General features: G+C 36.2%; 1 protein-coding gene and 1 long non-coding RNA gene across 2 annotated transcripts; one reads left to right on the forward strand and one right to left on the reverse strand.

Moving 5' to 3' along the window:
- Window positions 1-1,033: 1,033 nt before the first annotated feature.
- wmd (serine-threonine kinase receptor-associated protein wmd) lies at window positions 1,034-20,517 on the forward strand. Its single transcript, XM_067127111.1, has 6 exons — window positions 1,034-1,256; window positions 3,169-3,308; window positions 6,341-6,491; window positions 8,664-8,788; window positions 14,089-14,201; window positions 17,335-20,517. Exons 1-6 carry the CDS (start codon window positions 1,139-1,141, stop codon window positions 17,663-17,665), a joined length of 978 nt encoding a protein of 325 aa, XP_066983212.1. The 5' UTR covers window positions 1,034-1,138; the 3' UTR covers window positions 17,666-20,517.
- LOC136852468 (uncharacterized) lies at window positions 19,420-25,823 on the reverse strand. The gene is made up of 2 exons (XR_010857150.1): window positions 25,168-25,823; window positions 19,420-21,273 (listed from the first exon to the last, which is right to left on the reverse strand). It is a non-coding gene; the product is annotated as an uncharacterized lncRNA (long non-coding RNA).
- Between the last annotated feature and the right edge of the window lie 764 nt (window positions 25,824-26,587).

Genomic DNA, 26,587 nt, shown 5'->3' on the forward strand with positions numbered 1-26,587 from the left:
CTATAAAAAACAATATTTTCTTTTTAATTGCTCAAATACGCCTGATGCTTCTTCCAGCTGCCACCAGGTGACCTCAGTGCTCTCTTTAAAAAAATAAAATAAAATAAAACTGGGAATATTCAGTCTGAGTATTGCTGAAATAACAAACAAACGTTAGGCAATAACTGGTACCATTGAAGTTATAATCGCATATAAAAAAATTACAATGTTTGTATCAAGAATTAACCCTTTAAAAATGGAACGGATTCTAAAAAAAATCCATAGGCCAATCTATTATGGGACATCGGTTTCAACAGGTGAAAGTTGCTAGCCTACGAAGTTGTCAGGTAGCCAAACCATGATACCATCGTTAATTTAGATTACCTGCGCTTTTATTATATAGCATTCAGTCCATATTTTTCATGCTGACCATATTATTTTTTTCAGTAAACAAATTGTTCACGAGTGTAAGAGTTCTGCACCTGTCCGGAAAGCATTATTGGGGTCCGAGCTATATATAGCCAGCAGAGAGAAAAACTACATAGAACAAAAAAAGTTCTCTCGTTATTTTACATGTTTTGATTAAAATGATCTTACGCAATTCCATTTCTCTTGAAATAAATGATCGTGATGGCGAAATATATATATTAAATGTTCATCTTTCATTCAGAACTATTGGCATTCTCTTTTTCCTTTTTTAACTGTTATCATACAGTTACCAATATGTGTTGCGTTTTGCCCGTGGCTATAGTAGTACTACGTGGGAAGAAGAAAGCCTGGCTAGCGGCACCTGCCAGCCTGTGCCTGCCAGCTGGTGGTGCGTTCCAACGAGTACGCGAGTTGACAGCGAGTCGTAGTATTTTTATGTCCTGTTTTCTATAAAATGAATCGATTTTCCATACACACTAAAGGAAAAGTATGCAATGTAGATTTATCAAAAGTATTAAAATTACTAAAATCGACATAAATTACTAAAATTAAGCTCATCTACTAATTATAGCAAATCCAAAGCGTAAAAATATATATTTTACTATTCTAAACGACTCTACTTTCTCGTGCGTTGAGCCTCTTGTGAGACGGAACGGGACTGACGGACTGCTGCTGCTACGACGAGGCAGACGACAAAAGACGACCCAGGAGATCACTTTGAAGTCCGACCATGGCTACAACCCTTCGCCAGACACCACTCACCTGTAGTGGCCACACACGACCTGTCGTCCACCTGGCCTTCTCCCAGATGTGCCCTGATGGCTACTTTTTGATCTCTGCCAGCAAAGGTCTGAAACAATCGTATAAAGACATTTCGTCGTGAAACTTCCTTATGCTGTACATTCTCCCCTTATGTACTAATCTCTTCATGCAAATAGTTTTTGTGGTTCTCATGTTTCCGTTGTCGTTACGCTGAGAGTTTGGTAGGAATGCTGTATGATCGTAATTAAAGGCACAGGTAACTGTATTTAATGATGGTATCGTGGTTTGGCTACCTGACAACTTCGTAGGCTAGCAACTTTCACCTGACGAGACCGATGCCCTATAATAGCGTAGCCCATGGGATTTTCTTGTTTTCCTTTTAATTATGATTTGTTCCATTTTAAAAAGGTTAATTCTTAATGTAAATGTTGAAGTTTTTGCTTATGAGGTCAAAACTTCAATGGTACTAGTTTTCGTAATGTTTTGAATTTATGTAGGTCGTGAGTGTTGGGCATAGCCAATTTTTTTTTTCATCTGGCTTAGCTAAGTGGCCTTTTTATCTTATATATTCAACAAACTTCATGGATTAGGTAAGCATTTATGCAGTTACTGGTACCATATATCTAGTAGTAATGAGTGACCAAAGAGGGATAATGGTGGTGTTGTGTGGGAGAAATCCTGTGAATAATATATATTATAGAAGTATGAGTAACTTAGATCTTACACTTAGTGTGTACAGGAAAGTATTGTTGTTTTTAAGTTGTTCTCTATCTCTAACTAAGACATTATGAATATAACTACTGGTTACGTATAGCCAGTAAACATGTATAGGCTAGGCTATGTAGGCTATTTATAATGGCTATGGTAACTTTAAGGTATAACATTGTTTCTTTATACATTTTGACCCCAAAATGACAGTCAAATGGGTAAACCCCAAACTTCCAGTAAGGAGAATTAAATTTGGGCACATTCAGTTAGGGTGAGGTTAAGCTTAAGCACTGGGACACAGAGGATGGTATAAGTCAATTCATGCTTATACATACTTCACTTATATCTGTTGAATTCAGATTTTGCTGGAGCCTTACCATTGTTGCATAGTGTTTTAGTTTCTGTTGCTTTATCAACTGATTATATATGATTATATATATATATATATATATATATATATATATATATATATATATATATATATATATATATATATATATATATATATATATATATATATATATATATATATATATATATATATATATATATATATATATATATATATATATATATATATATATATATATATCAGAGAGAGAGAGAGAGAGAGAGAGAGAGAGAGAGAAAGTATACTATATATATATACATATATATATATATAATATATATATATAGAAAGAGAGAGAGAGAGAGCTCTATGTTGAAGACTGGTAACAAAGCAAGCAAGTTTGGGGAGAAGGAACCTGGCGGAGTCAATTTTAATTGAGGTTGCTGTAGAAACATTTGCTCCGTGCTCTTATTTTAACATGGCTGTTGTTGAAGCCAGCTCTTTTTCCTTTCTGGTTTCAGTGGTTTCAATCATGAGGCTTGTTTTGTGGCTTTGTTGTTGTTAGTGCAAGATAATGACACTTATGCTTATTATAGTTAGCATTCCAGTTCTGCCTTAAACTTCCTGATCAGTGTGTTTGCATTGACTGATGGAAGGTTCTTGCATTTGAGTGAGGATTTCTCAGGCTCTGCATCTGTCATTAGCATGCTTTGGGTTACCTACTGCTAATCTTTCATAGGATTTCTAAAAGATTTCTATTATACCGTTGATAATCAGTTGTAAAGGTTTATTTAGAGCATTAGTTTGTTTGCTGTGAAATTTTAAACACTTTAGAATTTGCCTTTATTTTGATAATGTTGTTAGATCAAGAAAATGTGTAATACTGTTTTTAGTATCTTTAACGAAAAGTTGTATGTTTTTGAGTGTTATGTTTAAGCATGCCCATTTTAAATTGACAGATGGAAAACCAATGCTTCGTCAAGGGAACACTGGAGATTGGATTGGTACTTTTGAAGGACACAAGGGTGCTGTATGGGGTGTAGCTCTCAATTCGGATGCCACTAGGGCAGCTACTGCAGCTGCAGATTTTTCTGCTAAGGTGAGAAATGGATTTATTTGTAGTTGATCCTTAGTCCCTCCAGATAGTAGTCCTACTTATGCAGAGTGTAAAAATCAGTTACTGTATTCATGAATGGTGCTTATTATCAGCATTATCTGTATTCATGAATGGTGCTTATTATCAGCATTATCTGTAGTAATATTTATTATTACTAACCAGCCCTGCAAGAACAATGATTTTGTATCATACTGATTTGGATAGACTACAGTATTGTATGTAACTATGTAGATAGTATGCATTGTGAGGATAACTGAGATAGATATTTAAATAATTCATGCAGAAAGTGTGTGTACATGTAGAAGTTGTCCATCACATACAGTATGTAAGTGTGTACAGTTTGTTATTTCTAAATATTTTAAGGTGGTAATTTCTCTGTTGTCAATTATTTTTGTCTTAATTGTTTATTAAAAAAATTTGTTTATTAAAAAAAATAGAGCATATGTGTATCTGTATAAGAAATGTATATTAGCCTATGCAGTATGTTATTCACAATCATACTCTCTCTGCATACATGAAAGGGCTCAAGTATCAATCTGGGTTACTTGGTCATCAAGCAGGTTTTTCCCGGCATGGGACCGATCAGCTTGCCGTTCAGTTTTCAGGGTAGGTGAAGGGCTTCTGTTGTGGTCCATGGTTTGTGGCTGATACTGTCTGAATGGACAGTGTATTTTACCATTGCATCATTATACAATTTGTTTTGATATGGCATGTACCTGGTGCCTCTTGTGCCAGAGCTCTACCAGTGTCTGGTGGCACTACTAATTCCTGTCCGATGTGACCAGGGCCCTTTTCTGGTTCAGGCAATGCTCGTGCTGGTTGCACCACATGCCTTTGCATCTCCCAGTCAGTCCATCTACTATACTCCTAACCAGTATCATTCTGATTCTTGGTCATCAGACAGATTTTTTATGCATGATTGGTGCCAATGTTGGCAAGGATACTCAGTTTTTGAGTCATTTTTGTGCCCGGTACAGATTTACCACGCTACTTGGTTACTTGCTCGGTGTTGACATGCTTTATTGCTGTACAGGCTCTTATGAACAAGTGGATTTTTGTCTCTGGTTAATTTTTTTAAGTGGCCCATGCTTGCATCATCTGAGCAGGGTCTGTTGTAACTGCCTGCAGTGATGTGATCCCTTTCCCTTCTCTGTCTTTAAAGCAGGCACTCCGATATTCCAGCAAGGGAATACTCTTAGACTTGGATTTGTAGGAGTCTGAATGACAGACTTCTTTTCTGTTTCTACCTAGCAAACACCTATAAGTTTCATAGACTTTTTCAGGTTAGTATAGTGATTACTATAACTGTTGCGTAGTTTCCCAAGTTGGCATTGAATGTGATGAACCAGATCTAATGGATAACTGGTCTTTTCCCATTTTTTGTCCCCCTACTAGCCATTTGAGTCTAACCTGTGGTCATGTTGGTATGGCGGTGCAGGTGAACTACATTACCAAGCACCAGTTCAATGCCTTCAGCTTGACCGTGTGTTCTTTTTGCCATTCTTTACAAGTGGGTGAAGGATACATGTATCCTTTTTATCCATCCTTGGGATAATTGCATTTGCTACCTACTGACCTTGATTGATTGATTGATTATGAAATCTACGTCTTTAGTCTCTGCTTTTTTAGGGAAAAACAGGTTTCTCTGAATCTGCCTTGGAGTATGGTTCTTCATTGTGGACCAAGACAGACCCTATTAGCCTCCCACTAGGCTGTATGAGAGGTTACAGGAGTCAGCCTTATCCATCCTCATGTACATGATCAGGAAGCTAATTTTTCCATTCTTTTGCTGTATGCACAATTTAGTTGGACTTTAAGGAGGTTCATAATCATCTTTCAATATCCTTTGGGTAAATAGGCTAAGGCTAAGCCAGTTCCTTGTATCAGGCAGTTCCCAGTTGACTAAGGTCAGTGACCCCTGCCATAACATGTCAGTCTTTTTATTGGGTGAAAGTTCCATAATATTACAGTATTGCCATGAAAATGGACTCCTAGTACAAAGCAGTGTTATAACACTACACCCCAACCAGAATGTGAATGGTACCTCTTTACCAAGTGAGAGATATGCACTTGGTCTTGGGCCACAGGCACTAAAGTTTTATGGGAAATTCTCTGGTTATGAAGCTTACAAACAAAGGCCAGATAGAGTTCACATTTTGAGATGCCATCTTCATTACTAGGAAATTTTTTTTAATTATAAAAAATATTTGAGAAAACCCTTGGTTTTTACTGTTATAAATATGCTTAACTAAGGTCATCTGCCAGGTGTTCAGAATTGAAATAAAATAAACAAAGCTTTCAGGCCAGTACTATATCCATCACCCTGCTGATGTTGATTTCTGGTGCTCATCCTGAGCGAGGTCATGATTTTCTGTTTTAAATCTAGCCTGTGCCTAAGAGGTGACAACTTACAAGGCAACAGGTGCTCAACCCCTGAGCTCAGGGGGTAAATCCAGGTACTACCAGCTGGGAAAGCAATCATGGAAGTGATTTTCATATCATACCCAAGTTACTTTATATATACCAGTTATGAAGACACATGTTATATAACTAAATATATATCCTAGATACAACATTAATTAAACGGAAAGTTCTTTTCCCCTTCACTTGTGAGTGACTGCAGAGAAACAAAGGGACTAGCCGTAGTAAGACAGTTTGAAAGACTGATAAATGTCATATGTGAAGCAATAGCATGCTCTTTAAAGTAAACAACTATTGTAATCTAAAACAATTTGATTTTTCCACATTTTAATGCTGGTTTCTTTGTTGTGCTATATGATGCAGGTAGGCAATGAATAAATTTATTTAGGTCTGTGGACAATTTACATTTTAATAATTCTTTCAGTTTATATGAAAATATCATAGCATGTTTATACTAGCAGATGTCATCCATTTGTTGAAAGACAGTTTTCTCTCTGTTGACATGCCAAGCCTTTGTGTGTCATAATTTTTACACAGGTAATCTCATTAGGGAATTAAAATCCCGAAGCTCACTTTTCAAAATAATGTTGCAGATTTGGGATGCTGTGGCTGGAGAAGAATTACATACATTTAGTCACTCCCATATTGTCAAGAGTGTGGATTTCTCTCCCGATTCTACAGAGTTGTTAACCGGATCGAATGAGAAATTGCTCAAGATTTTCGACCTGGGCAAACCAGAAGCAGGTATGATTTGTTATTTTAAAAGACAATGACAGTATCTTAAAGAAATGCAGTACTTAGTGGCTGTGTCTCTCATATCTCATGCGAATTGTTGTTATTAAGTGGTTTAATTGAGAACATGAACATTTCTAGACTCTCATAGGTCTCACATGAAATTTTTCATCTTAAATAACAAGGGAAACTGAAACACAGTACAGTAAAGACTTTCAGCAAGGAATGGATGAAAAGTGAAAGGCAGGAATCAGTTCGGGTGTTGGTTGAAGGATATCAGGTGCTAGGGATTCGGTTTAGTGCTAGTCAGTATATTTTTCTTAACTCAGGACTTCTGGACAACATCATTTTGGTAGCAGTAATGTCATTTTCAAGGTTCTGTATTTTTCTAGACCATTGCTGAGTTTGTTCCTTTAAGATTAATATTTAATACAGCATTGATGTTCATCATATTTAGATTCTTCATGGTCTTCATGCTGTCGTTCTGTAACTCACAGTATGTGAATATTATTATTATGGAGAAGTTACTAGATTACTGGTAAATAAAAATATCACACAATAGAGTGTAAAGACTAAAAATGGGTACAGAAGCCACGTACTGCTCTGTGCAGCAGTATTGAAGAGTATCCATAGAATCAATGTTCGTGACTGGAGTGTAGTGGGAAAATCATATAGTATTACAAATGGTGGAGATAAATGGTATCAAGAGATGGGAAAAGAGATTGGAGATCTCAGGGACTGAGTTGGATAGGCACAAATAATGAAAAAGGATGAGGAACATTTGATCAAGGAAGCAGTAGATATGCAAGCAGTAGACAAAAGGCTGCAGGAAGACCCAGGAAATCATGGAGGAAGGGGATAGGTGAAAACCTAGACCTGATGGAATTTTAGGCAGGAAGGGTACGGAACAGATTATGGAGGAGAGAACTAATTTTACATCTAGCCCTGTTAAGGTAAAAACTGACATAGAAACCTTTTTTCTGAATCGGGGTCCCGTGTCAGCCGGTGAAATAATCCATTCAGTCATTGTGTCTGCTATTAGGCAGAAAGTATTTTCTTAATACAAGCCTATTCAGGTTCAATTCTAAAGCTCATGATCTTAACGGTGACCACTTACATTATTTTCATTACATGAATTTAGAGGTCCTTACTAATGTTCAGGGTAGAAATTCTCCTAGTTTTCAACGTCTCTATTTAAGTCTTTAATAGCATAAGAATGATGTTTATTTCTCTGTTATTATTTCACCGGCTGACACGGGACCCGATCCAGAAAAAGGATTTTGACAAAGGAAAAATCTATTTCTGGGGAGGGGCCCGTGTCACCCGTGACCCACCTCTGTTTTTCATTCTCTCCCCTCCCATGGTAAACATCATTCTAGTGGGGTGGGTGCTAACATGGAATGCGACTAGTGTTGCCTTGTGTACAGTCCACGAGTAGTGCATGGGCTTGTATCGGCACCTCTCTCGTTGGGACTTTTGACATTGGGAATCTTTATAGGGCAGGGTCCCGTGATTGTGACAATCTCACCCTTTACCATATCGACTCCATTTCTTGGAGCTCGCTCTGGGGTAGTAACCCCAGCTTTACATTTAGCTTTTCTCTGGTATCTAGCAACGGAATTACCTAGAAATAAGTGCTGAATGGATTATTTCACCGGGTGACACGGGCCCCTCCCCAGAAATAGATTTTTCCTTTGTCAAAATCCTTTTGTTGATGATGATGGTTATTATTTTAAAATACTCTGTTGATGTTAATGAATTATATTTTAAGACACTCTAGGGCTTGCACAAAGGATTTGTTTTAAGAAGTCAGAAAGTTAGGTGGAAAGACACCAAAGGGGACAGTGAGAAATAAGAGGCAGAAGGTAGTGCAGAATAGGGCCAAAGGGATACAGCTTGGAACCCTTTAATAGTGTCTGTTATATACATGACTTAAATATTATCTCTCTGTACTTTTGCTGCTTTGCTTAGTCATTTTAAGTAAATTTTACGCACACATTAGTATAGTATAGAATCGTGTGTTATCATTCACAGATTTGATGTATAGCTTACTTTTATTTTAGCAGTTTCACATAGGCAGAAGAAAGTTACTGTTGGAAATCTTGCTGCTTTGAAATTTCTAATGTCTTTAGAAGAACGTAAAGTAGCATTCCAGGATTTCTCATTTTATTGATTTTTTTTCAGAGCCTCAAGTCTTCTCTGGCCATACTGGAGGTTTAAAACATGTCCTCTTCATGAACCAGGGTAAACAGATGTTAAGTTGTGCAGAAGATAAAACTGTTCGATGCTGGGATAAAGCTTCTGGCCAGGTATTGTTCTTTCTTATAGATTTTAGGAAATTATTTAACTGTTGGATGTTCCTGAGTCTACTTCAGTCTTATGTTCCAGACCTCCACCTTTGGTAATAAACACCCTGTGCAAGCGAGAAGTTAGATTCGGGTTGAACAGTCACAGTCTGTGATGAAAAATATGCAAAAGTACAATAGAGTTTTCTATATCACTGTATTCAGGTAAAAGGAGTTTTTTAAAGCCGAAACATTTGATGAGATGATGGTGTATAGAGGTATGCATTTTAAGGTGAGGGTTGGTGCCATACATATGTAAAGGAACGTGATTATGGAGGCAGTTTCTTAAAATTGTAAAAAATGCATACTTGAAGAATCGTAAGAATGTTGTAAATCTTGCTTAATTAGATAAAAAGTTCCACAAAACACCTCCATTCATGATCATTCTGTATTGTTTTGAATGGGGTACTGTATATTTCCAAGTATAAGACGACCTTCAAATCATAAAATTCGCCCCAAAAAATTGGGGGTCGTCTCATAATATCATTCTAAAAATCAAACCTTGATATCAGAATTCTAAGTGATGTTTACCAGTAGGCTAACCTCGGCCTTGGTGCGATAACCAACGACACAGTACATGAAAAGATTCACATTATAAATAAACTGATAGTAAAGGTAATAAAACCATTTTTACCTTATATATTATTGGCAAATCTTCCTAATGTAATAAATAGCCTATTCAAGGAATAATTCCTTATCAATGAAATCAACTTTTATCAATGCAAGCCCAGCTGAAAAAATGTAAACATTGAGTTACGGTTGCTATCACAGCAACCTTTATCTTTCAGTAACCTTTCAGATGTTTTAATGGTAGTGTAATTACAGTAGTAATAACATTTAAGATAACATAATACTGTATTCATATTTCATCAAAAAATCATTATCATTTTGGTGGTAAATAACACAATTTTGGATTACATACATCGAATGTTCTAGCCGCAGCACAGTTGTTCAAATTCTTGGGGACTTCTATAACTTTCAGTTTAAAACTAGCCTTATATGTTTTGCTTTTTGCTGGTGGTTCCATGATTGATATGGGTACACAGTAAGTTAATAAGAAACTTTAACTGACTTAAACAATTTGTGATTGTTGATGAAGTATAGGTAATCGGCCATTAATACACCAGGTTGTTTGTAACTGTTTAGAACAATTCAGTCATACGAATGATAATTATGTACAGTAATTATCGTACATTATCGTATTGTTGCTAGGGGTTGTTTGTGATTGGCGATGAAACATAAACAAAACTATGGTTTACCTTTTAGGTGATATGTGTAGGAAAAACATGATATAGAATCAGATTTATTTCATTTATTTTGAATTTCTAAGGGTACAGTAAGTAAAACAGCAATTGTAATAACATCATCTTTACATAACCATTATTTCATAAGATACCTGTTGTTGCAAAAGCTAGCCTATACACAGATGGTTTTGTAATTTAGCATTCATCTTATACTACAGATATGAGATGAATTTATGAAAATTTGCCATAATTTTTTACCTCGTCTTATCCAAAGGTCGACTTATACAGTATGCGGAAATATACAGTAATTGTGTGGTTACTGAGTTATGTTAATAGTAGTATTAATAAGATGCAATATGTAATCCAAATTGTCATTCAAGCAGTGTTAGATTTTTGTTATTAAAAGTATTCATCACAACTCCATCAGTTATATCATGCACATATTTGCAGTTCATATATTCCAAGATAGGCCACTAAATGTGACTAATCAGGTAGTTCCACTGGTCATAATGATGGCCATGGTACTAGCAGCTCGGGGAAGACTTTCAAGTTGGACAGACTCTTCAAGGTGGAGTTTCTTCAAGCTGCTTGCTTCAAGAGAATGGTGTACCTTAGTAGGATGGACATGTCTTCTTGCTTTAGTGATGTGTTTGTTCTTGTTAGTTGTAGTGGCTACAGTTGAATGGCAAAAGCAGAGATTTTTTCATTGCCATAAGATCACCTTGGCTCCTGGGACCTTGAACAGAAGACTACATAACTACTGACTGCACCCAAGATTTCTACTGTACTTAGAATGCAGGAAGCTGCCAAGAGAACCCTTATCTTCTCATCTTGAGATATTGTTCAAAATAGGAGGATGATTTAAAAGCAATTAAAGCCATGCTAGAGGTGGCCTCTTTCTGTGAAATGTTTTGACATTTTCCCATATTTAGCATGCATGTCTGAGCTGATGCATTGCTGAGGATGGAGGGCCAAAGAATGATGGGTGGTTGCTCTATATTCTTTCTCTTTGTCTGACCACAGTCTATACAGATTTTATAAGTTACAGGACTGTTCTTTTGCACCATTTGCCACCCATCCTTGTCAACAGAAAGGATTATAAAGCAGTTTCTAGCATCTTATACCCTTCCTTGGTCACTCTCACACTTTCAGGTACCTTATTAAAACTACTAAATGGAAGGTCTTATAACCAGAGGTTGGTCCTTGGCACCATAAGTCACTTATGACAGGTGGGGGATGGGGGGCAAGTTGATGTAGGTTGTTGCCAAGACCAGGAGGCCAGTGCTTTTTCCATGCCACATTTCAATTACTTTGGTATGGTGTTGTACCTCCTAGCCAGTGTCATTATGACATTAGATACCTGTGTGTCCCCTGAGCTTTTGACATGTTCCTGTTCCTTGAAACTTTGGGTCTGAGTCTCTTATATTGACGTTGGGCTAAAGTTTGTTCTAGTAAGACACAACATGATAGCAGTCATGTTGCTGGATCCAGTGATCTGCAAGTTGCTTTGGTGACTGTTGACCCTGCCATTGGCAGATCTGAACCACAAGCCTCTGATCTACTGTTGATTGCACTCAGACTCAGCAGCCTGGAAGTTGGACACAGTACCCCATTTTCATGTTTCAGTTATAAACACAAGCTTGATGCTGACTGTTCCCCTTTAAATACAAGGCCTGGGATTACCAATTTTCATTTGCAGTTTCATATTTGATGGATGGATTATGCGCCATTAGATGAGCTTGTATACTTTGGGGCCTTTCGTGCTTCAGGTCTGGTTTTATCAGTGGTGGGAGATGCAGGAAATCTGCATCTTCCTTTAATTTTTCCTTGATATATCCTTTGTTCGCATTATCTAGACACTTACCCTACTGGTGTTTTGAGCATCTGTGTCGCACATGAATGGTTACTTGATGCTTACATTCTTACAGATTTCTAGTACAAAGCTCATATTTTCCTTTTGGGATTTTTAATTACAGACTCTCCACACTTAATGATAAACTTCTTTAATGACTGCTCAGACTTATGACCAGCTTGCGACCATCCATATTGTTGCAGTATGAGAACTGTATGTGTAAATTGCAGGATCTGTATAACCCTGGTATGAATGTCTCTCTGTCTGTCACCCACTCTTTCATGCATTGTGAATGGTTATTTTATTTCAAGTTTTGATAGATTTAATAAGCCATAACAAAATAAGATTGATGTAATTCTGTTTGTCAGTCAACACAGTCCATTACATATTTACCCAAGGTTTTAGCTATGTTAGTCATTGTGTTTGGATGATCTAAGGATTTTCAGAAATTCCTTATGCTATACAGTACCATAAAAAATAACAGTATTTCTTTTGCCTTTCCAAGGATGCCAGTTTTTTGGAGATCTGTCAAGAATGTCAAACCACCTAAGAGGAAGCCCAGCAGGGACCACATTATTTTTCATATGATTTTGTAAATTTCAGGGGGTGTTTCTTATATGAAGAAATAATTTAACTGCAAAAATAAGCATTCTACCTATCAAATAATTTAACTGCAAAAATAAGCATTCTCCTTATGAAAGTTTCATAGTTATCACAAAATAAACAATTTTTTGTAATGTATAAATGTAGAGATTGAATTTGGTGATTTCTTTAGGCATGTATTTTTGGTATTAATTATACAATAATTGGTAAAAATTTTAAGCAAATCCCTTCAATCATAAGGTAACAGTGCTGGCCTACTTATGGCATCAGCTAGGCCCTTAAGTGGACAGTTAGCCCTATTGTAGGCTCTGATTCCCAATCAGCCAGTTCTACTACTTTTCTCCTCTCTCTCTCTCCCTCTCGCTCTGTGTGTGGTTAAACTAACCTAAGGCTTACAAGGGTTCACGGTGATAGTGTTATGTCACCCACTGAATTCTCTTCAACCTTCCACCTCAGTTACTCAGGAGTCCCTACCCCTTTTCACTCCCCTCCATCTCTTCTGCCTCCGATGAATAATTCAGATGGTGACAATGAATTTATGAATGCTTAAATTTGCTTATTACAAACAAAATATTATGTTAAAAATAAGAAATGATTTATGATTATGCATTAGAATAAGATTTTCATTAACTTTAATGAGTTACATAAATGAATGCATTTTTGCTATGTAAAATCATTGTAATCCTAGCTTGTGTGTGCACTGCATTAAGGTAAACTGCACATTTACTGTGCCCCCACCCCTCTGTATGTCTCTGGTGGACTATTTTATCGATATTTATTTAATGCAGTACAATACTGTACCTATAAAGTAATGTAGTATTACATATATTTTTCAGTCTGTTTATGTGCATATGTACATTTGCATGTGTGCATCATGTTAAGGGAACCTACACACTTAAATGGGCATTTTCTCACCTCTATCTCTGTCTTGTCTGTCTAAACTTTTTTTTTTCACAAAGAATTTGGTGTTATAGAGAGAGAGAGAGAGAAAGGCAAGCAGACTGTCTGTAACACTACATAACTAAATTAAGCACCAGAGAGAGAAAGAGAAGGATAGTATTAAAGTGTGCAGCACACTACTCAATAAACATTTGAAAATATACTAAAAATCCTGTAAGTGGTTGAAGCAGACCTCCTGTCAGTGTAGTATGTTTGACAAATCATTAAGGGATAGCTCCTCGCTTATTGACCAATTCACTTATAAAGCAAGTCATTAAATGATTAGTGTCTGTATTTAAAGTAGCCTATGGAATTACCTGAACCTTGCTCTTATACAGCCCTGAAGTGTTCTCTTGGATCCATATGATCCAAGAACCTTGAGCTCTCAGCCTCTTGCCCTCTGCATAACTTGTGATTTGGGCAAGACATGATTGATGATGTTATGATTAAAAATATATTTTTGAAATATAAACCCCCAGCTCTCACCATTTTGCAAAACAAGAGGTGGTGTCTGGGAAACATTTGAGACCATGGATGTGGGTGCAATATGAGTGATGGCTTGTATGAAAAAGTACTTGTAGATTTTAAAAACTCAGTATCTGTAATCTTTACTCTTTCATTTATAGGAGGTTCGAAAATTAGAAGTAGCCCATAATCCCACAAGCATGGAATTAGCTGCTGATGGACAGACCCTGACACTGACGTATGGTTCTAAAGTGGCTTTCCTCAACCCAGAGACGTAAGTTATTCTTTTGCATGCAATGAATGACAATAGTCTTAGCATGAAATCAAGTAAAATGAAACTTAATATGCTGATGTTTGTTGTACTTCATGAAGTGAACAGCTTGCAGATGTTTGGCCTTCCTCTCAGCTCTGAATCTGAGTCATAGCTTTTGATATTTCAGAGTACTTAACAGTAGGTCATAAGGCTCTGTTTGTCAGACTCTGTTTGCAGATGCCGTCTTCATTTGCAAAATGATTTCTGCTTATTTATTCACTATAAATTTGTATGTACTAATACAGCTTTGCTCCCCTCCCACTTTTAGTTGTATTCTTCATGCTTCTCTTATTTCATCCAAACTTTTCCTCTTTTACATCAATAACCTACTAAAATCTACCAGTTCTCCCAATTATACTTATGTTGATGATTCAACCCTCAACATTCCATCTTCTTCCCTTTCTTAGCCATCTGTCATGTACTATTAATCCTGAACTGTTCTTTGTCTGTCATTTCAAATGTACTATTAATCCTGAACTGCTCTTTGTCTGTCCAAAATTCTCGAATTCCAAAATTCTCGAAGTTCAGTGCTGCCAATACAGTTTTTACTGTTCTTACCAGTTTTTTCTAAATTTTCTCCTACATAGTATATGTTCAAGGAAGAAAAGTGTTTATAAAAGATTGTAAAAAGCAGAAAAATTTGTTAAATGGTGATGAGAGAATGAGAAATTTGACACTTAGGAGCTTTCCAAATGCTGTATGACCAAGGAAGGTAACTCCATGAGGACTCAACAGCGACTACCAAAAATAGGTTTTTCGTATGTCAAAACCTATTTTTTAAATAAAACTAAAGTGAAATCTGGATAAGTTTTAAAAATTTATTTTGAGAATAAAATGCCAAAATATATTAAAATTTACATGTAAATAACAGTTAGTAAACAAAATTGAATGAAAGTTTATTTTTTGTAAAATTTTCACTTAACTGTACATCTCTGTATACTAGCTTTTCTGAATGTAATAAACATACAAAACATTACAGTGCACTGAAAATAAAATACAATACAGTGAATAGAAACAGATTAATGCACTCCAGATAATATAAGAAATACAAAGCTTGTTAAAGGATTGTATGAGTATTGTTTACATCCAATTAGTACTTATAGTTCATGCCAACTTTGCAATACTGTATACACTAATTACTGTACAGTTTTGTTTTTGGTTCAATAATAGATGGTTTCCTACACCTTGGGCTGTATGTCCTGAGGCTAGACTAGCTGGGAAACATTGCTTGATCCATATGATTTTAGGGATCTTTCCTAGATAGTGACCCCAAGGATTTTAACACGGTATGTGTCCACCGGTATGTATCCGCAAGCCCATTGGGGATTACCATAAAAACATGAACAAAAGACTAAGTATCATAGAGATAATGACCCCAAGAAATATTAGTCCTAGATAATGACCCCAAAAACCCTTGGGGGTCACTATCTAGGAAAGATCTAATTCTAGTTGTTATGAAAATTGCTAGGAGGGCATTATTCGGTTGGATGCCTGTTGCTAGTAAACTTCATAGCCTGGGCTAGCAGTTTTCTGCAAATCCAGACAATTGGAGAGTTCAGATGGTCTCCTCTCTTTCAGTCTGAATAAGCAGTTGCACAGTGTACATCTTGGAGCATTTCTGCAAGGGGAACATCTGGTTTTGGAAGAAAAATCTTAATTTATTGGGATATGTCTTAAGATATTTTCACCATGAATAAAGTACATCACATTTTTATCCATTTTACCCCAAATACACTTAATGAGACTTGTTCATTTTTCACCCCATTCAGTTAAACAGTTTGAATAATTGAAGCTCAAAGGTAGATGAGGGTGTAAGCACTGCTGAAGGCATTCAGGCTAGAGTCTTAGGCCTGAAGAAATTCTCATTCATTGCTGTCTGGGTCTTTAACTGTGGTGTTGCAGCTTGAATATATAGTCGTTGATCTGATGCAGAATATAATAGGAAGAACTGCTTATGGCAGGGTCATCAACAGTGCACAAACTTTGTCAAGTCATCAAGTCACTCTGGATAAGGATATAACAGTAACTTTTGGTTGTTCCTCTTCATATTTATTGTTCTCCCCCTTTTGCAGTGTGCAGGTCAGTCAAAAACTTGATCTTGTCATTTTCCATCATCTGATATCTAGGATTGCTTTTGTCAATTTCCAATCCTTTCACAACTGCCTCCTCTTATACCATATCTCCTCTTGGTCAGAAATACAATGAATTTACAGGTTTACTGGCCACACAGCCTTCAAAATTAGCATTGGTGTCTTTCTCATTCAGCAACTTATGGCTACCATTAACCAGCATCTTGATATTCATCTCATTCCATGCTTGACCCAAGCAGTGAATAGCAGCCAGAAGGTCCCATGCTTTTAGCTTGGCAAGTGTCCATACCGCATGATATCAATATCTGCATTCTCCTCGACAACTGTGATGAATTGCCCAGGGAACTGTTCCCTATACCTTCTTTTACAGGACCAGAAAATACATATGGATTTAAATTGGTGTGTTATTGCTATCTATGCTGAACTTGGTCATGAAGGTTAGGAGTTTGGATTATCTCCAGAACATTGGTGGTACTTGTTGCTACCAGTTTCTGCATGCTTGAATGAAAAACTTTATCTCAAGCAATTACAGCTTTATATCTGTTTTTTTCATGGTGTCCTTTGCTTCTCGGCATTGTTATATAACTCCTGATTAGATCATTCTTTACTTATGTACAAATTAAGTATATTCCATGAATTTTCAGGTAGATTTACACGAGATTTTCATAGCTGCTTGGCGTACTGGTGATGTAAAATATTGGGATATCATTTAATGAATTCCTAACAGCTTGAACTTTTTGATTGGTTTTTTGTTTATTGCTGTATACAGTATACTGTACAATACTGTAGTGTTAAAGGCTAATAGATAAATTTATAACAGGAGAAATAATACATTATGTAAAGACAGGATATACTGTATACTACTGTAAAATAGGAATTTTTAGAACTTGATATTTTGTCCAAACATTTTGTAAGGTACCAAACAGTTTTTTTTTATTTGGATGTACAGTATAAAATCATGTAATGTTGTATACTATATTAAAATTTTTGCTGTGTTTTTACAGCTTGGAGCAACAAAAAGAAATCACTGTCCCCACAACAGTTTACTCTGCTTCTCTGCACCCTGGACGAACTTTCTTCATATGTGGTGGAGAAGACTTTAAGATGTACAAGTTTGACTTCAATACAACAGAAGAGATTGAATCCTTCAAGGGCCACTTTGGTCCTGTTCACTGTGTGCGCTTCAGTCCTGATGGAGAGCTGTATGCTTCTGGCAGTGAGGATGGTACCCTACGACTTTGGCAGACAACTGTAGGAAAGACCTATGGATTGTGGAAGTGCATAGATGCTACTTCTAATGACATTAATACTGTAAAACCAGAGGCCACTGCTTAATGGGTATCTAGGCTTGAAAATATTGCTAACATCTTCATTACAGAGTCAGTTAATGATGATTTATTTATTTGAGAGATTTTTTATAATACGGTGCAGTATTTTGTTTATGAATGAAGTTGGATCACTGTGTATTTAAGTGAAAATGAATTTCTGTGCAATGAATTTTAGTATACATGGTGTAGCACAGTAGCAACATGCATGTGCTTAAGATACACAATGGCTGGCAAGGTATTTAGGGTTACTTTTTATAAGTCAGCAATTATAGTAATTATATTTGCATAGACTACAGATGGTAAATTGTGTAAACGTTGAAAGGAAAAATACATGCCTAATTTCAATAGATGCTGATTTGGTGTCTTGAAGCACGACTGTGTGTGCATGCAGGTAAGATTCCAAAGCACATGATAGTGACGTTATTCCTGAGCAGGGCTATAATATAACAGAGTTCTCTTCATATAGTTTCTATTTATTTCTTTGGTTTACTGAATTCGGCACTTTAGTTTTGGGTAAATCCATTTGGAGATGTTGCAGTAAAATAGCCTACTCATTAACCCTACAAAATATTTTAGCTGATTGTATATTGGAGGTTGGCTGCATTTCTTTTGATGAAGTGTAATAGAGAGGAAATACAATGGGAAAGTAGAAGCACCACAAGTATTTTTGAAAGAAGAAATTTATAATGCACAATTATATTTGCATTTGATATTAGAACAGAATTTTGGGGTATGATTCCTACGGGACTTTTGGTGTCACAGTACACAGTATAATTTATTTGTATATAATTGCTTCTAAATTCACTAAACACTTTATAACTTCAACCTCAAGTAGTTAAATCTTGCAACAGTTCATCAATAAGAGTTGCCCAGACATAGCCAAGAAAAAGAGCAGCTTAAGTATTTAAAATTACTATACATTGTCACCCTGTATTACAAAGTTGGTAGTGCTGTGGCATTATAATTTGCTTTGGGAAACCTGGCCCAGCTTACCATTTCATTCGTTCTGGAATTACAAAAGCGCTTGGATATTACCATGTGTCAGTAGTATTCGGCTTAGGTCTTTATTTATTAATTTTGCCCCACGGCGTGTGTATATCCAGTGACTTCCATTTTCAGTCTTCCTTGAGTTTTAATATATTCCTCATAACATTTCCTGTGGCACCAGGTTTTCCATGTTCATCAGTCCCCCTCCTCGTAAATCCCTTGACACTTGATGGAAGTGTTTTTTATGTTTTATAACCTTTGCAGCAGTTGGTCCAAATCAGTTATACATAATTGTAGGTTTGTTTTAGAATATATTGGTCATAGCAAGTAAATTGATAGTCCTTTAATAATTGCTAGGATTTTTTGAGTGGAACTATTTCTTTCTAATTTGGCCTTCATGCTTAGTGTAATACCCACTTACAATAAAACTGCTAGGTGGGCATGTTATCAAGGCTTGAAATATCATGCTGAAAGGTATTTTAACTAAAATAGTGAATTACTATTTTCATGTGTTGAAGGTTCCTTTCATAATAAGCACTTGCATAGCTAAGGGAATGAGCTAGCTTTTTGCGCATTAAATTTTACATCTCCATGTCATTTATTTTGAACTATTATGTAAGACTACCATTCAGTCTTGTATTTTATATGTTGACAAGAATTTGACTAAGATGAAGATACAGTACCTAATGTATGATCCATTCAGTAGTGCATGTGCTGTGTGTTAAGATATTGGCGCATTTTGATTAATTCATGGATATCAGTGCTTGTTTTCCATTTTTATTTTTTATTTTTTTTGGTACATATTTCTTTGTTGTCATTTTCAGTTGCTGGGTTTAAATGGGTTCTCATCCCAACTTAATGGAATTCTGAGTCCCTGCAAAGAGAGTATTGAAATGAAGAATGATCATGGACCATTAGCTTATAAAATCACAATATATTTTCTTAAACTTTTTATGTTAGGGATCTAAAAATCTTTTGCTCACAAATCTGTGTTAATAGTTTTTTAACGGACTTGTATGCAAGCATTTCAGTGAACTTAAGAATTTAATTTCATGCAGTTTTTAAGCAAGACTTTAGTTGATTGACAGTATGAATTTATATCACTTTCAGAAAAATAGAAAGTACCAGTCAGTATATATATATAGGAATGTTAAGAAAATTAGGTATTGCAATATTATGATATTTTTTTACCAATCCTCTTGTTGTGCCTTAGTAGCAAGTACTCTCAGATATTTTTGAAAGACTGTGAAAATTGTACTGATAGTTTTTTGTCACTACATAAATGTCCATCACGGATGATGACCATCAGCATGTAACTGGTATGAAAAAATTTAAATTTTGTATGACAAGGTAATAGTTGTTATATGACAAAAACCTCTTGATGTCTAACAATCTTGTTATTGTGATCACTTTGTTAAACTGCAGTAGATATAGAATAACAAGGGTTTTCAATCTTGAATTGTTCAGCTACCCTTGCTATATTAGTTTAGAGAGAAAAAAAAAACACTATTTAGGGCTACCTCTGGTGTGGGGTCACATAATATTTATGTATAATTTATCCCGTATATAATTTTTAAGTTAAATATTAAGAAAAAAGTTTTCAGTGGAATCTCAAAGTAAGAAACATTCCTAATTTGGCAGTATTTTTCCTGTTTTATTTTGTACTGGTCATTCCATTGGAAATTTCTGCTTATACTATAAATGGTGAAAATTTATCTTTCCAACTACTAGGCTTTATTGCCAGATGATATAAACTCTTCATTTGAGGAGTGTAAGCAGAAGTTCATGGTTAGACCCTAAAAATGACTTTTTAACTCAAAGCCTAGTCAGCTGGTTGTTTCGGATGTTTTACAAAAATAAACAAAAACCTCAGCCAATGTTTTTGTTCTATTCCTCTGAAATTTATCCCCAGATCGAGCCAAATTTTCGTTATGTGTGCCAGGAGTATGGTCTGTTCCTAGGAATTTTGTTATTACTGCTCCTGCACCACCTGCTGTTTAGCATTGGCTGCTCTGGCAGTGCCTTCTGTGCTCAACATGCCGGAAGTTCCTGCTGTACGAAAAGGTACTCTTGCTCCAATACTTGCTACTCCCTCAGAGTCTAGTGTTGGCTTCTCTTATAATGCCTATCTTTCCCAATCTGCAAACTGTTGCTGTATTGATGGTTACACCTGCTTTGTCTGCTATTACCACTTAGCAGATACACTGCTAAGTTGACTTTGTGCTAGCAGTTGGTGTTATTGGTGTCACTGCCTTTTCTAGCACACATGCTGTGACAGATATGACTTCTGTTTGTTGTACATGATGTGCTGGCAGTTGCTTGGACTGCTCTCTCTACCATATATGAAGTCTTGGCTGCCTCTGCTTTGTTTGCTGTCCCAATTACTTACTGCTCCATCTTCTGTGGCTGCTGTTTCTTCTCGTGCCATGTCAGTGGTTGCTGTGACTGCTGTTCTTCATTGTTGCTGTGACCATACCACAACTCCTATGCTTGCAATGCTCACTAGGCTGGCTGCTCCAGCCTTGCAACTGTTGTTCCCTGCTTTCGTCTCTGCTGTGCTGACTGCTGCTCAGTTGGCACTACTTGCTTGCTACATCTGTTGTTGAACAACCAGGCCTCCTAGCAGCCCTTAAAAAAAAAATAAGTAGGAGTCAGACAAAAAAAAAAAGTAGTAGTTATAATCTTAACGAAGTAGAAGTGCCACATGGATACAATGCGATATTTCAAATGTGACATTTTAAGCATTTAAATGCATACATGTAGGAGTGCCACATGGATATAATGTGACATTTCAAATGCAACATTTTAAGCATTTAAATGCATACATGTAATGCTTAAAATTCACTATCAAAGAAAAGTCAATCAGTACAAGTAAGCAAGTGTTACTTCTTCATTATATCAAATACTTTTATTTTATTGAAAGGGGGAAACCCCACCGAGGCCCACCCCTGACCAACCTAGTAACGAGGTATTTTTTTAAAAATGCTTATAACTGCCAAATACCCTGCACCCCTTAAACTAAAATGCTTATAACTGTCTAAAGTTCACTGCCTAATTTAGTAGTTCAAACAAAAATATACCTTAAATTATCATACTAAAACAATTTAATATCAATTCAAACAAAAATACACCTCAAACCATCAACCCAAAACACCCTAAGTCAACTTAAATTAGTACCCTTTTACAACTGCTACTCTTATGTATATAAACCCCCTAAAATGTTTATAAGAATGATGTACTAACTTTAAAATATTAATTTAAACAACAAAATATTGATAAAATGTTCACAAATTAAATAAATCTGTCTTACAGAACATTTGACAACTAATCAAGTTACCCCTGTATACATAAGCATAGCTGTTTTCTCACATACTATTGAAGCTGTCGCATTTTCTTTACATATGGGTAAAAACAATTAAATTTATCAGTTATTCACTTTTTTTCATAGAGCAATACTGTTTGTTCACTAATTACTGTATTTATTCATATTCTGTTTGTGACCTAAATATATACCCTGTACAGATTTTTATGATAACAACAACTTAGTGTACTTACACTGTAGCAATGTTATCTACAAAATCCGTGAATTAGTTTAAGTTCCCCTGCGGAAAAGTGAATAAAGTGATCCACAAAAATCTGCAACAAAATGAAGCGCGAAAAACCAGGGTAGCACTGTATTATTGGATACAGTGAAGTAAAGCATAACTTTTTAAATGATCCAAGGAAAAGATGCATATTTGTTATGTTTGTATTTTATGATACTATGTGAATATCATGCTAATTTTCTATTTCATGAATGATGCAACCCCTTAAAATCAGCTTCAAAATTAGGTCTTCAAAAGTCACATGATACATAAGTATATACAGTAAATGCTTTTTACAATCTGTCAAGGTTACAGACTCACTTAACTTGTCAAAATCACTTGCAGTAAAAATATTACAGGAAGCACCAGAATCAATCAGAAATTCAATATGTACACTCAGCAAGGAAAGTGAGGATACAGTTTTCATTAGATTTCGTTCATCGAATTTTAATTTTTTTCTTACAGAAAACACATAATCTCGGTAAATTTCCTCTAGAATATGAAAATGCAATGCAAATTATATCATATATGTTAAATCTGCAAAACAAAAATGTTCAGATACTTAAAAACACCACGGATGTCCGAAGTAATCAGAATTTCTCAGATGACTTCGTTCATAGAGATCTAAAAGATAATGTGTGGATATCTCGGTGTAGTACTGTTTATCAGAACCGCAATATTTACTCGTTTTCCATTATGAACAGGCTTATTATTGCATCATCATACGAGGTAATGATAATTTCTTTAATTTTTACACATTCATATTTGTATTTCATGGTTTTAAAGGTCAGCTGGAATTAATGGCAGTAAATGTTGTGACAGCTAGTGTAGGTTAACCAAATCTATTTAAATCCGCAAGAGCGTTCTCTATGAGTGAGGGGCAGCGTGGAAACTTCGGCGGGAAAACACAAGTAACTGGATGTTTCTTAATGTTGCCATAGTTTCTCTCTCCCTCTCCATTGCTAAAACACACTATAGAAATATAGTATCGCTCAATCTCTAAAAGAAAAAAAATAATGAAATGAGTAGCTCTACATATAGGCCTAGGCTTACAAAACAGCAACTCTTCTCTCTCTCTCTCTCTCTCTCTCCATTGCTGCTAAAACATACTATACAAATATAGTATCGCTCAATCTCTAAAAGAAGAAAAATAATGAAATGAGTACTTCTACATATAGGCCTAGGCTTACACAACAGAAACTCTCTCTCTCTCTCTCTCTCTCATCATTACATTGCATTCGTTCCTTTATTGTTCCCCACGTTTTTCGTGGGACATCGATCAAATTTAACTCTTGATTTCACTATGGAAGATCGCGTTTCCGATTATGCAGAGCATTCCGTTCATTGTGGTGTCATAAATTCATTTGTGTAAGGTTACTTGGTAGGTTATGTCGAAAAATGTTTATTTTGCTCAGAACTGTCGCTGCAAATTACAACTTGAACGAATACTGTAAAGCTTACTAATGCATTCAAGTATCAATGATTTCAGAACCACAGAATATGATTGAAAGTTATAAGAGGTCAAGCAAAAAACCAACACAGTAAGATTGAAGCTCCTCCCCCTTTCTAAAGTTGCCAGATGTCACATTATTGAGCAATATATGTCCGAAGATTTAAAAAAACTGTATCCTCACTTTCTTTGCCGAGTGTATATTATTGACACTAATCTGGATACAGTAGATATTTATTTACATTTTTGACATGAAATAAATAATGGTCCTCATAATGATCATCATCTTGTGTCCCTGCCTGTAAATCTTTTACTGCATTAACATGCTGATTATGACTAGGTTGACCTCTTTGGACTCTGATGTAATTCCTAGTACCAACACCTCTTTCCATAGATATTTTCATACTAGGTTGCGACACTGACAGTTTCTGAGTCACAGGTAGGATAAGAAACTATGTTGGACCTACAAACACAAGCCAAATGACCTATCTTACCACATTTCCTATTTGTTTTATTTCTTGCAACATTGCAATCACTCTGGCAGTGGCCTTGTAGACAACAACGCCAACAACTTTGATTCATGCTAGGCCTTCCCGAATTATTTCTCGGCTAATTAGAATGCACATGATTTCCTGTATTTCCTTCCCTTTTTGCATGAAAAATTTCACTACCTTGAGGCCAGTAACTTATTTGTTCTGAGATTATCATCTTGCCTAGCTCTCACAAAATCTTCTTCAATTTGCCTGGCTCTCAGCCATTTCATAAGCTCTTGCCATTTCGACTACGTTATCTAATGTCAAGTTTCTCTCTCTCAAAAATCTAACTCCTAACTTATTGAAAAAAAAAAAAAAAAAAAAAACACCTTGGTATCTCTAAGTATTAGCTCCGCATGGACTGTATGGAACTGTCCCGCGAATACCAGAGACATTAGGGAGTATGAGTCAAGGAGGGATTAGCTAGGGAAATCTATTATAAAAGAACCATATTAACCTAAAGTACCCTAACCTAACCTAACTTAACCTAGTAGGCTGTGTTACTTAGGCAGGGGCTCTGCCTCCCAGAACCCCCTGGGCTAGTACTTGGTTCTACCATAATCAGTTCTGGGGTTAATTACAGTCAAGTGACAAAAAAATAACGGTAAATTCTTATAGGCCCAAGCAACCAAAATACTATAGAAAAGGTCAATTTTCAAGGTGATAGCCGACGCAGAGCTAATACTTAGTTCTACCAAACTTTTCAATTATCTGACCTCTAAGATTAGAATTCACTTCAGCTGTGGGATAATCAAATGATTTAATCAAATTTCTTAGCCTAGTCAGGTAAAAAACCACACTTTCGTACATACCCCGCCAAGCCTGCCTGAAAACAAGCCTCTCCTATGCTACATTCTTTTCAAGCATAAAATGATTATCTAACACTGCAAATGCATCTCCAAAACTGTTTCCAGCCACAGTCAGGGTTCTAAAAATACGCTGTACACCTCCATACCTGCTTGGTGGAGCAATATATAAGCTGGCCTTCTTTTGGCCATCTTCAGCGACTCCACTATCTTCTATGAAGTAGGTAAAAGGGCTCCTTCCAGTCTGACCATTTCTGTACCACGTCTGACGTCTCCTCGGGGGGAGATGTGGTATTTCTCCGAAAAGGTCGCTCGGGGCGTGAACTGTAGTGGCGTAGCCATGGTTTCCCTGAACCTGAACTCGTCTACTGTTAGGTCACTCACAGTATGCTGTCTGCTCCTGCCGATGCCCACAATTCTCCGGTTTTCTGGCTGAACAGGTTCTTTTCACCTCAAAAAATATATCCTGGTGAGCAATCCTCGTCGTCATTGTACGATTTTGTACCCTGACTCGGCAAGGTTTTGAAGGATGGATGTGACGAAATACTAAAAGATCCTGGGAACATCTTGGTTCCTTCAAGTCGTCCCGCTCTCAACAACAACAATACTAACAATCGCAATATGCCGAATGTTCCCAACAGTTACGGATATAGCGTATTACAGAAAACTCTTTCCTTTAAAACATTAAAGGAACACAAACACCGCAATTATCCATGCCGAACACAGTCTACCCTATACCTTGAAGGCCGTGTTACTTAGCCAGGAGCCTCATCCCCCGAAAACACCATGGTGAAGGAAATCCACTATTACCAGAAGTTCCCCTGTAACAATGCGCATGCGCAATGGCAAAAATATAATCAATTCTGAGGTTAATTACGGCCGAGCAGACAAAAATAACGGTAAATTCTTGATAAGCAACCAAAATACTATAGAAAACTTAATTTCCAAGGTAAAACCCGGCGCGGAGCTAATTCTTAATTCTACCTATGTGTGAAATGTTACAACTCGGATTAAATCCATATTTAACCTATGACCTCTAAGGCATGATCGCGATCTTCATTTTACTCTACACAAGCTTTGTTAATGGATCATGTATGCCGAATATGAAGACTTTTCCTCAGAGTTCACAAATTATGGCTAACGTTAAATTCCTATCGGACCTTTGACCTTTCAGTTATAAAAAGAATGTTAACATTGTTTATATTTTGGGTGGTGGTTAACCCGCTAAAATGTATTAATAGCGTAGTTCGCTTTCGTCCTGCAGAAAAGAACGAAATTCTTTTACACTTAAGTGCCTTTATCCTGCTTTTGATGATTACAGTACTATATGTAAATTACGAATTTTCTTCCATCAAAATAAACTAAAATTAAAGCAACGTAATAAAATATATAAATTCTAATTTTTTGTATATTTTTTATACTTGTTTTAATAAATATTCCGAAATAAGAACTTGGGAGTGATGGTCAGTTGCTCCCTCCGTACGAATGAAGATGTATGTTAATGGGGTGGGGGTAGCAGGAGCAGTAGAAGTAGTAGTAGTATTAGGAGGGATAGGTCTCTGAAACGAC

Source organism: Macrobrachium rosenbergii, chromosome 25, assembly GCF_040412425.1.
Source record: "Macrobrachium rosenbergii isolate ZJJX-2024 chromosome 25, ASM4041242v1, whole genome shotgun sequence".
Classification (NCBI taxonomy): domain Eukaryota; kingdom Metazoa; phylum Arthropoda; class Malacostraca; order Decapoda; family Palaemonidae; genus Macrobrachium; species Macrobrachium rosenbergii.

What these genes read in the sequence shown, in the direction of transcription:
- wmd (XM_067127111.1), top strand. Translation starts at nt 1,139, where the DNA reads ATGGCTACAACCCTTCGCCAGACACCACTCACCTGTAGTGGCCACACA. An exon ending in TTTGATCTCTGCCAGCAAAG is followed by an intron (nt 1,257 to 3,168) that starts GTCTGAAACAAT and finishes TTAAATTGACAG; the next exon opens with ATGGAAAACCAATGCTTCGT. An exon ending in CTGCAGATTTTTCTGCTAAG is followed by an intron (nt 3,309 to 6,340) that starts GTGAGAAATGGA and finishes ATAATGTTGCAG; the next exon opens with ATTTGGGATGCTGTGGCTGG.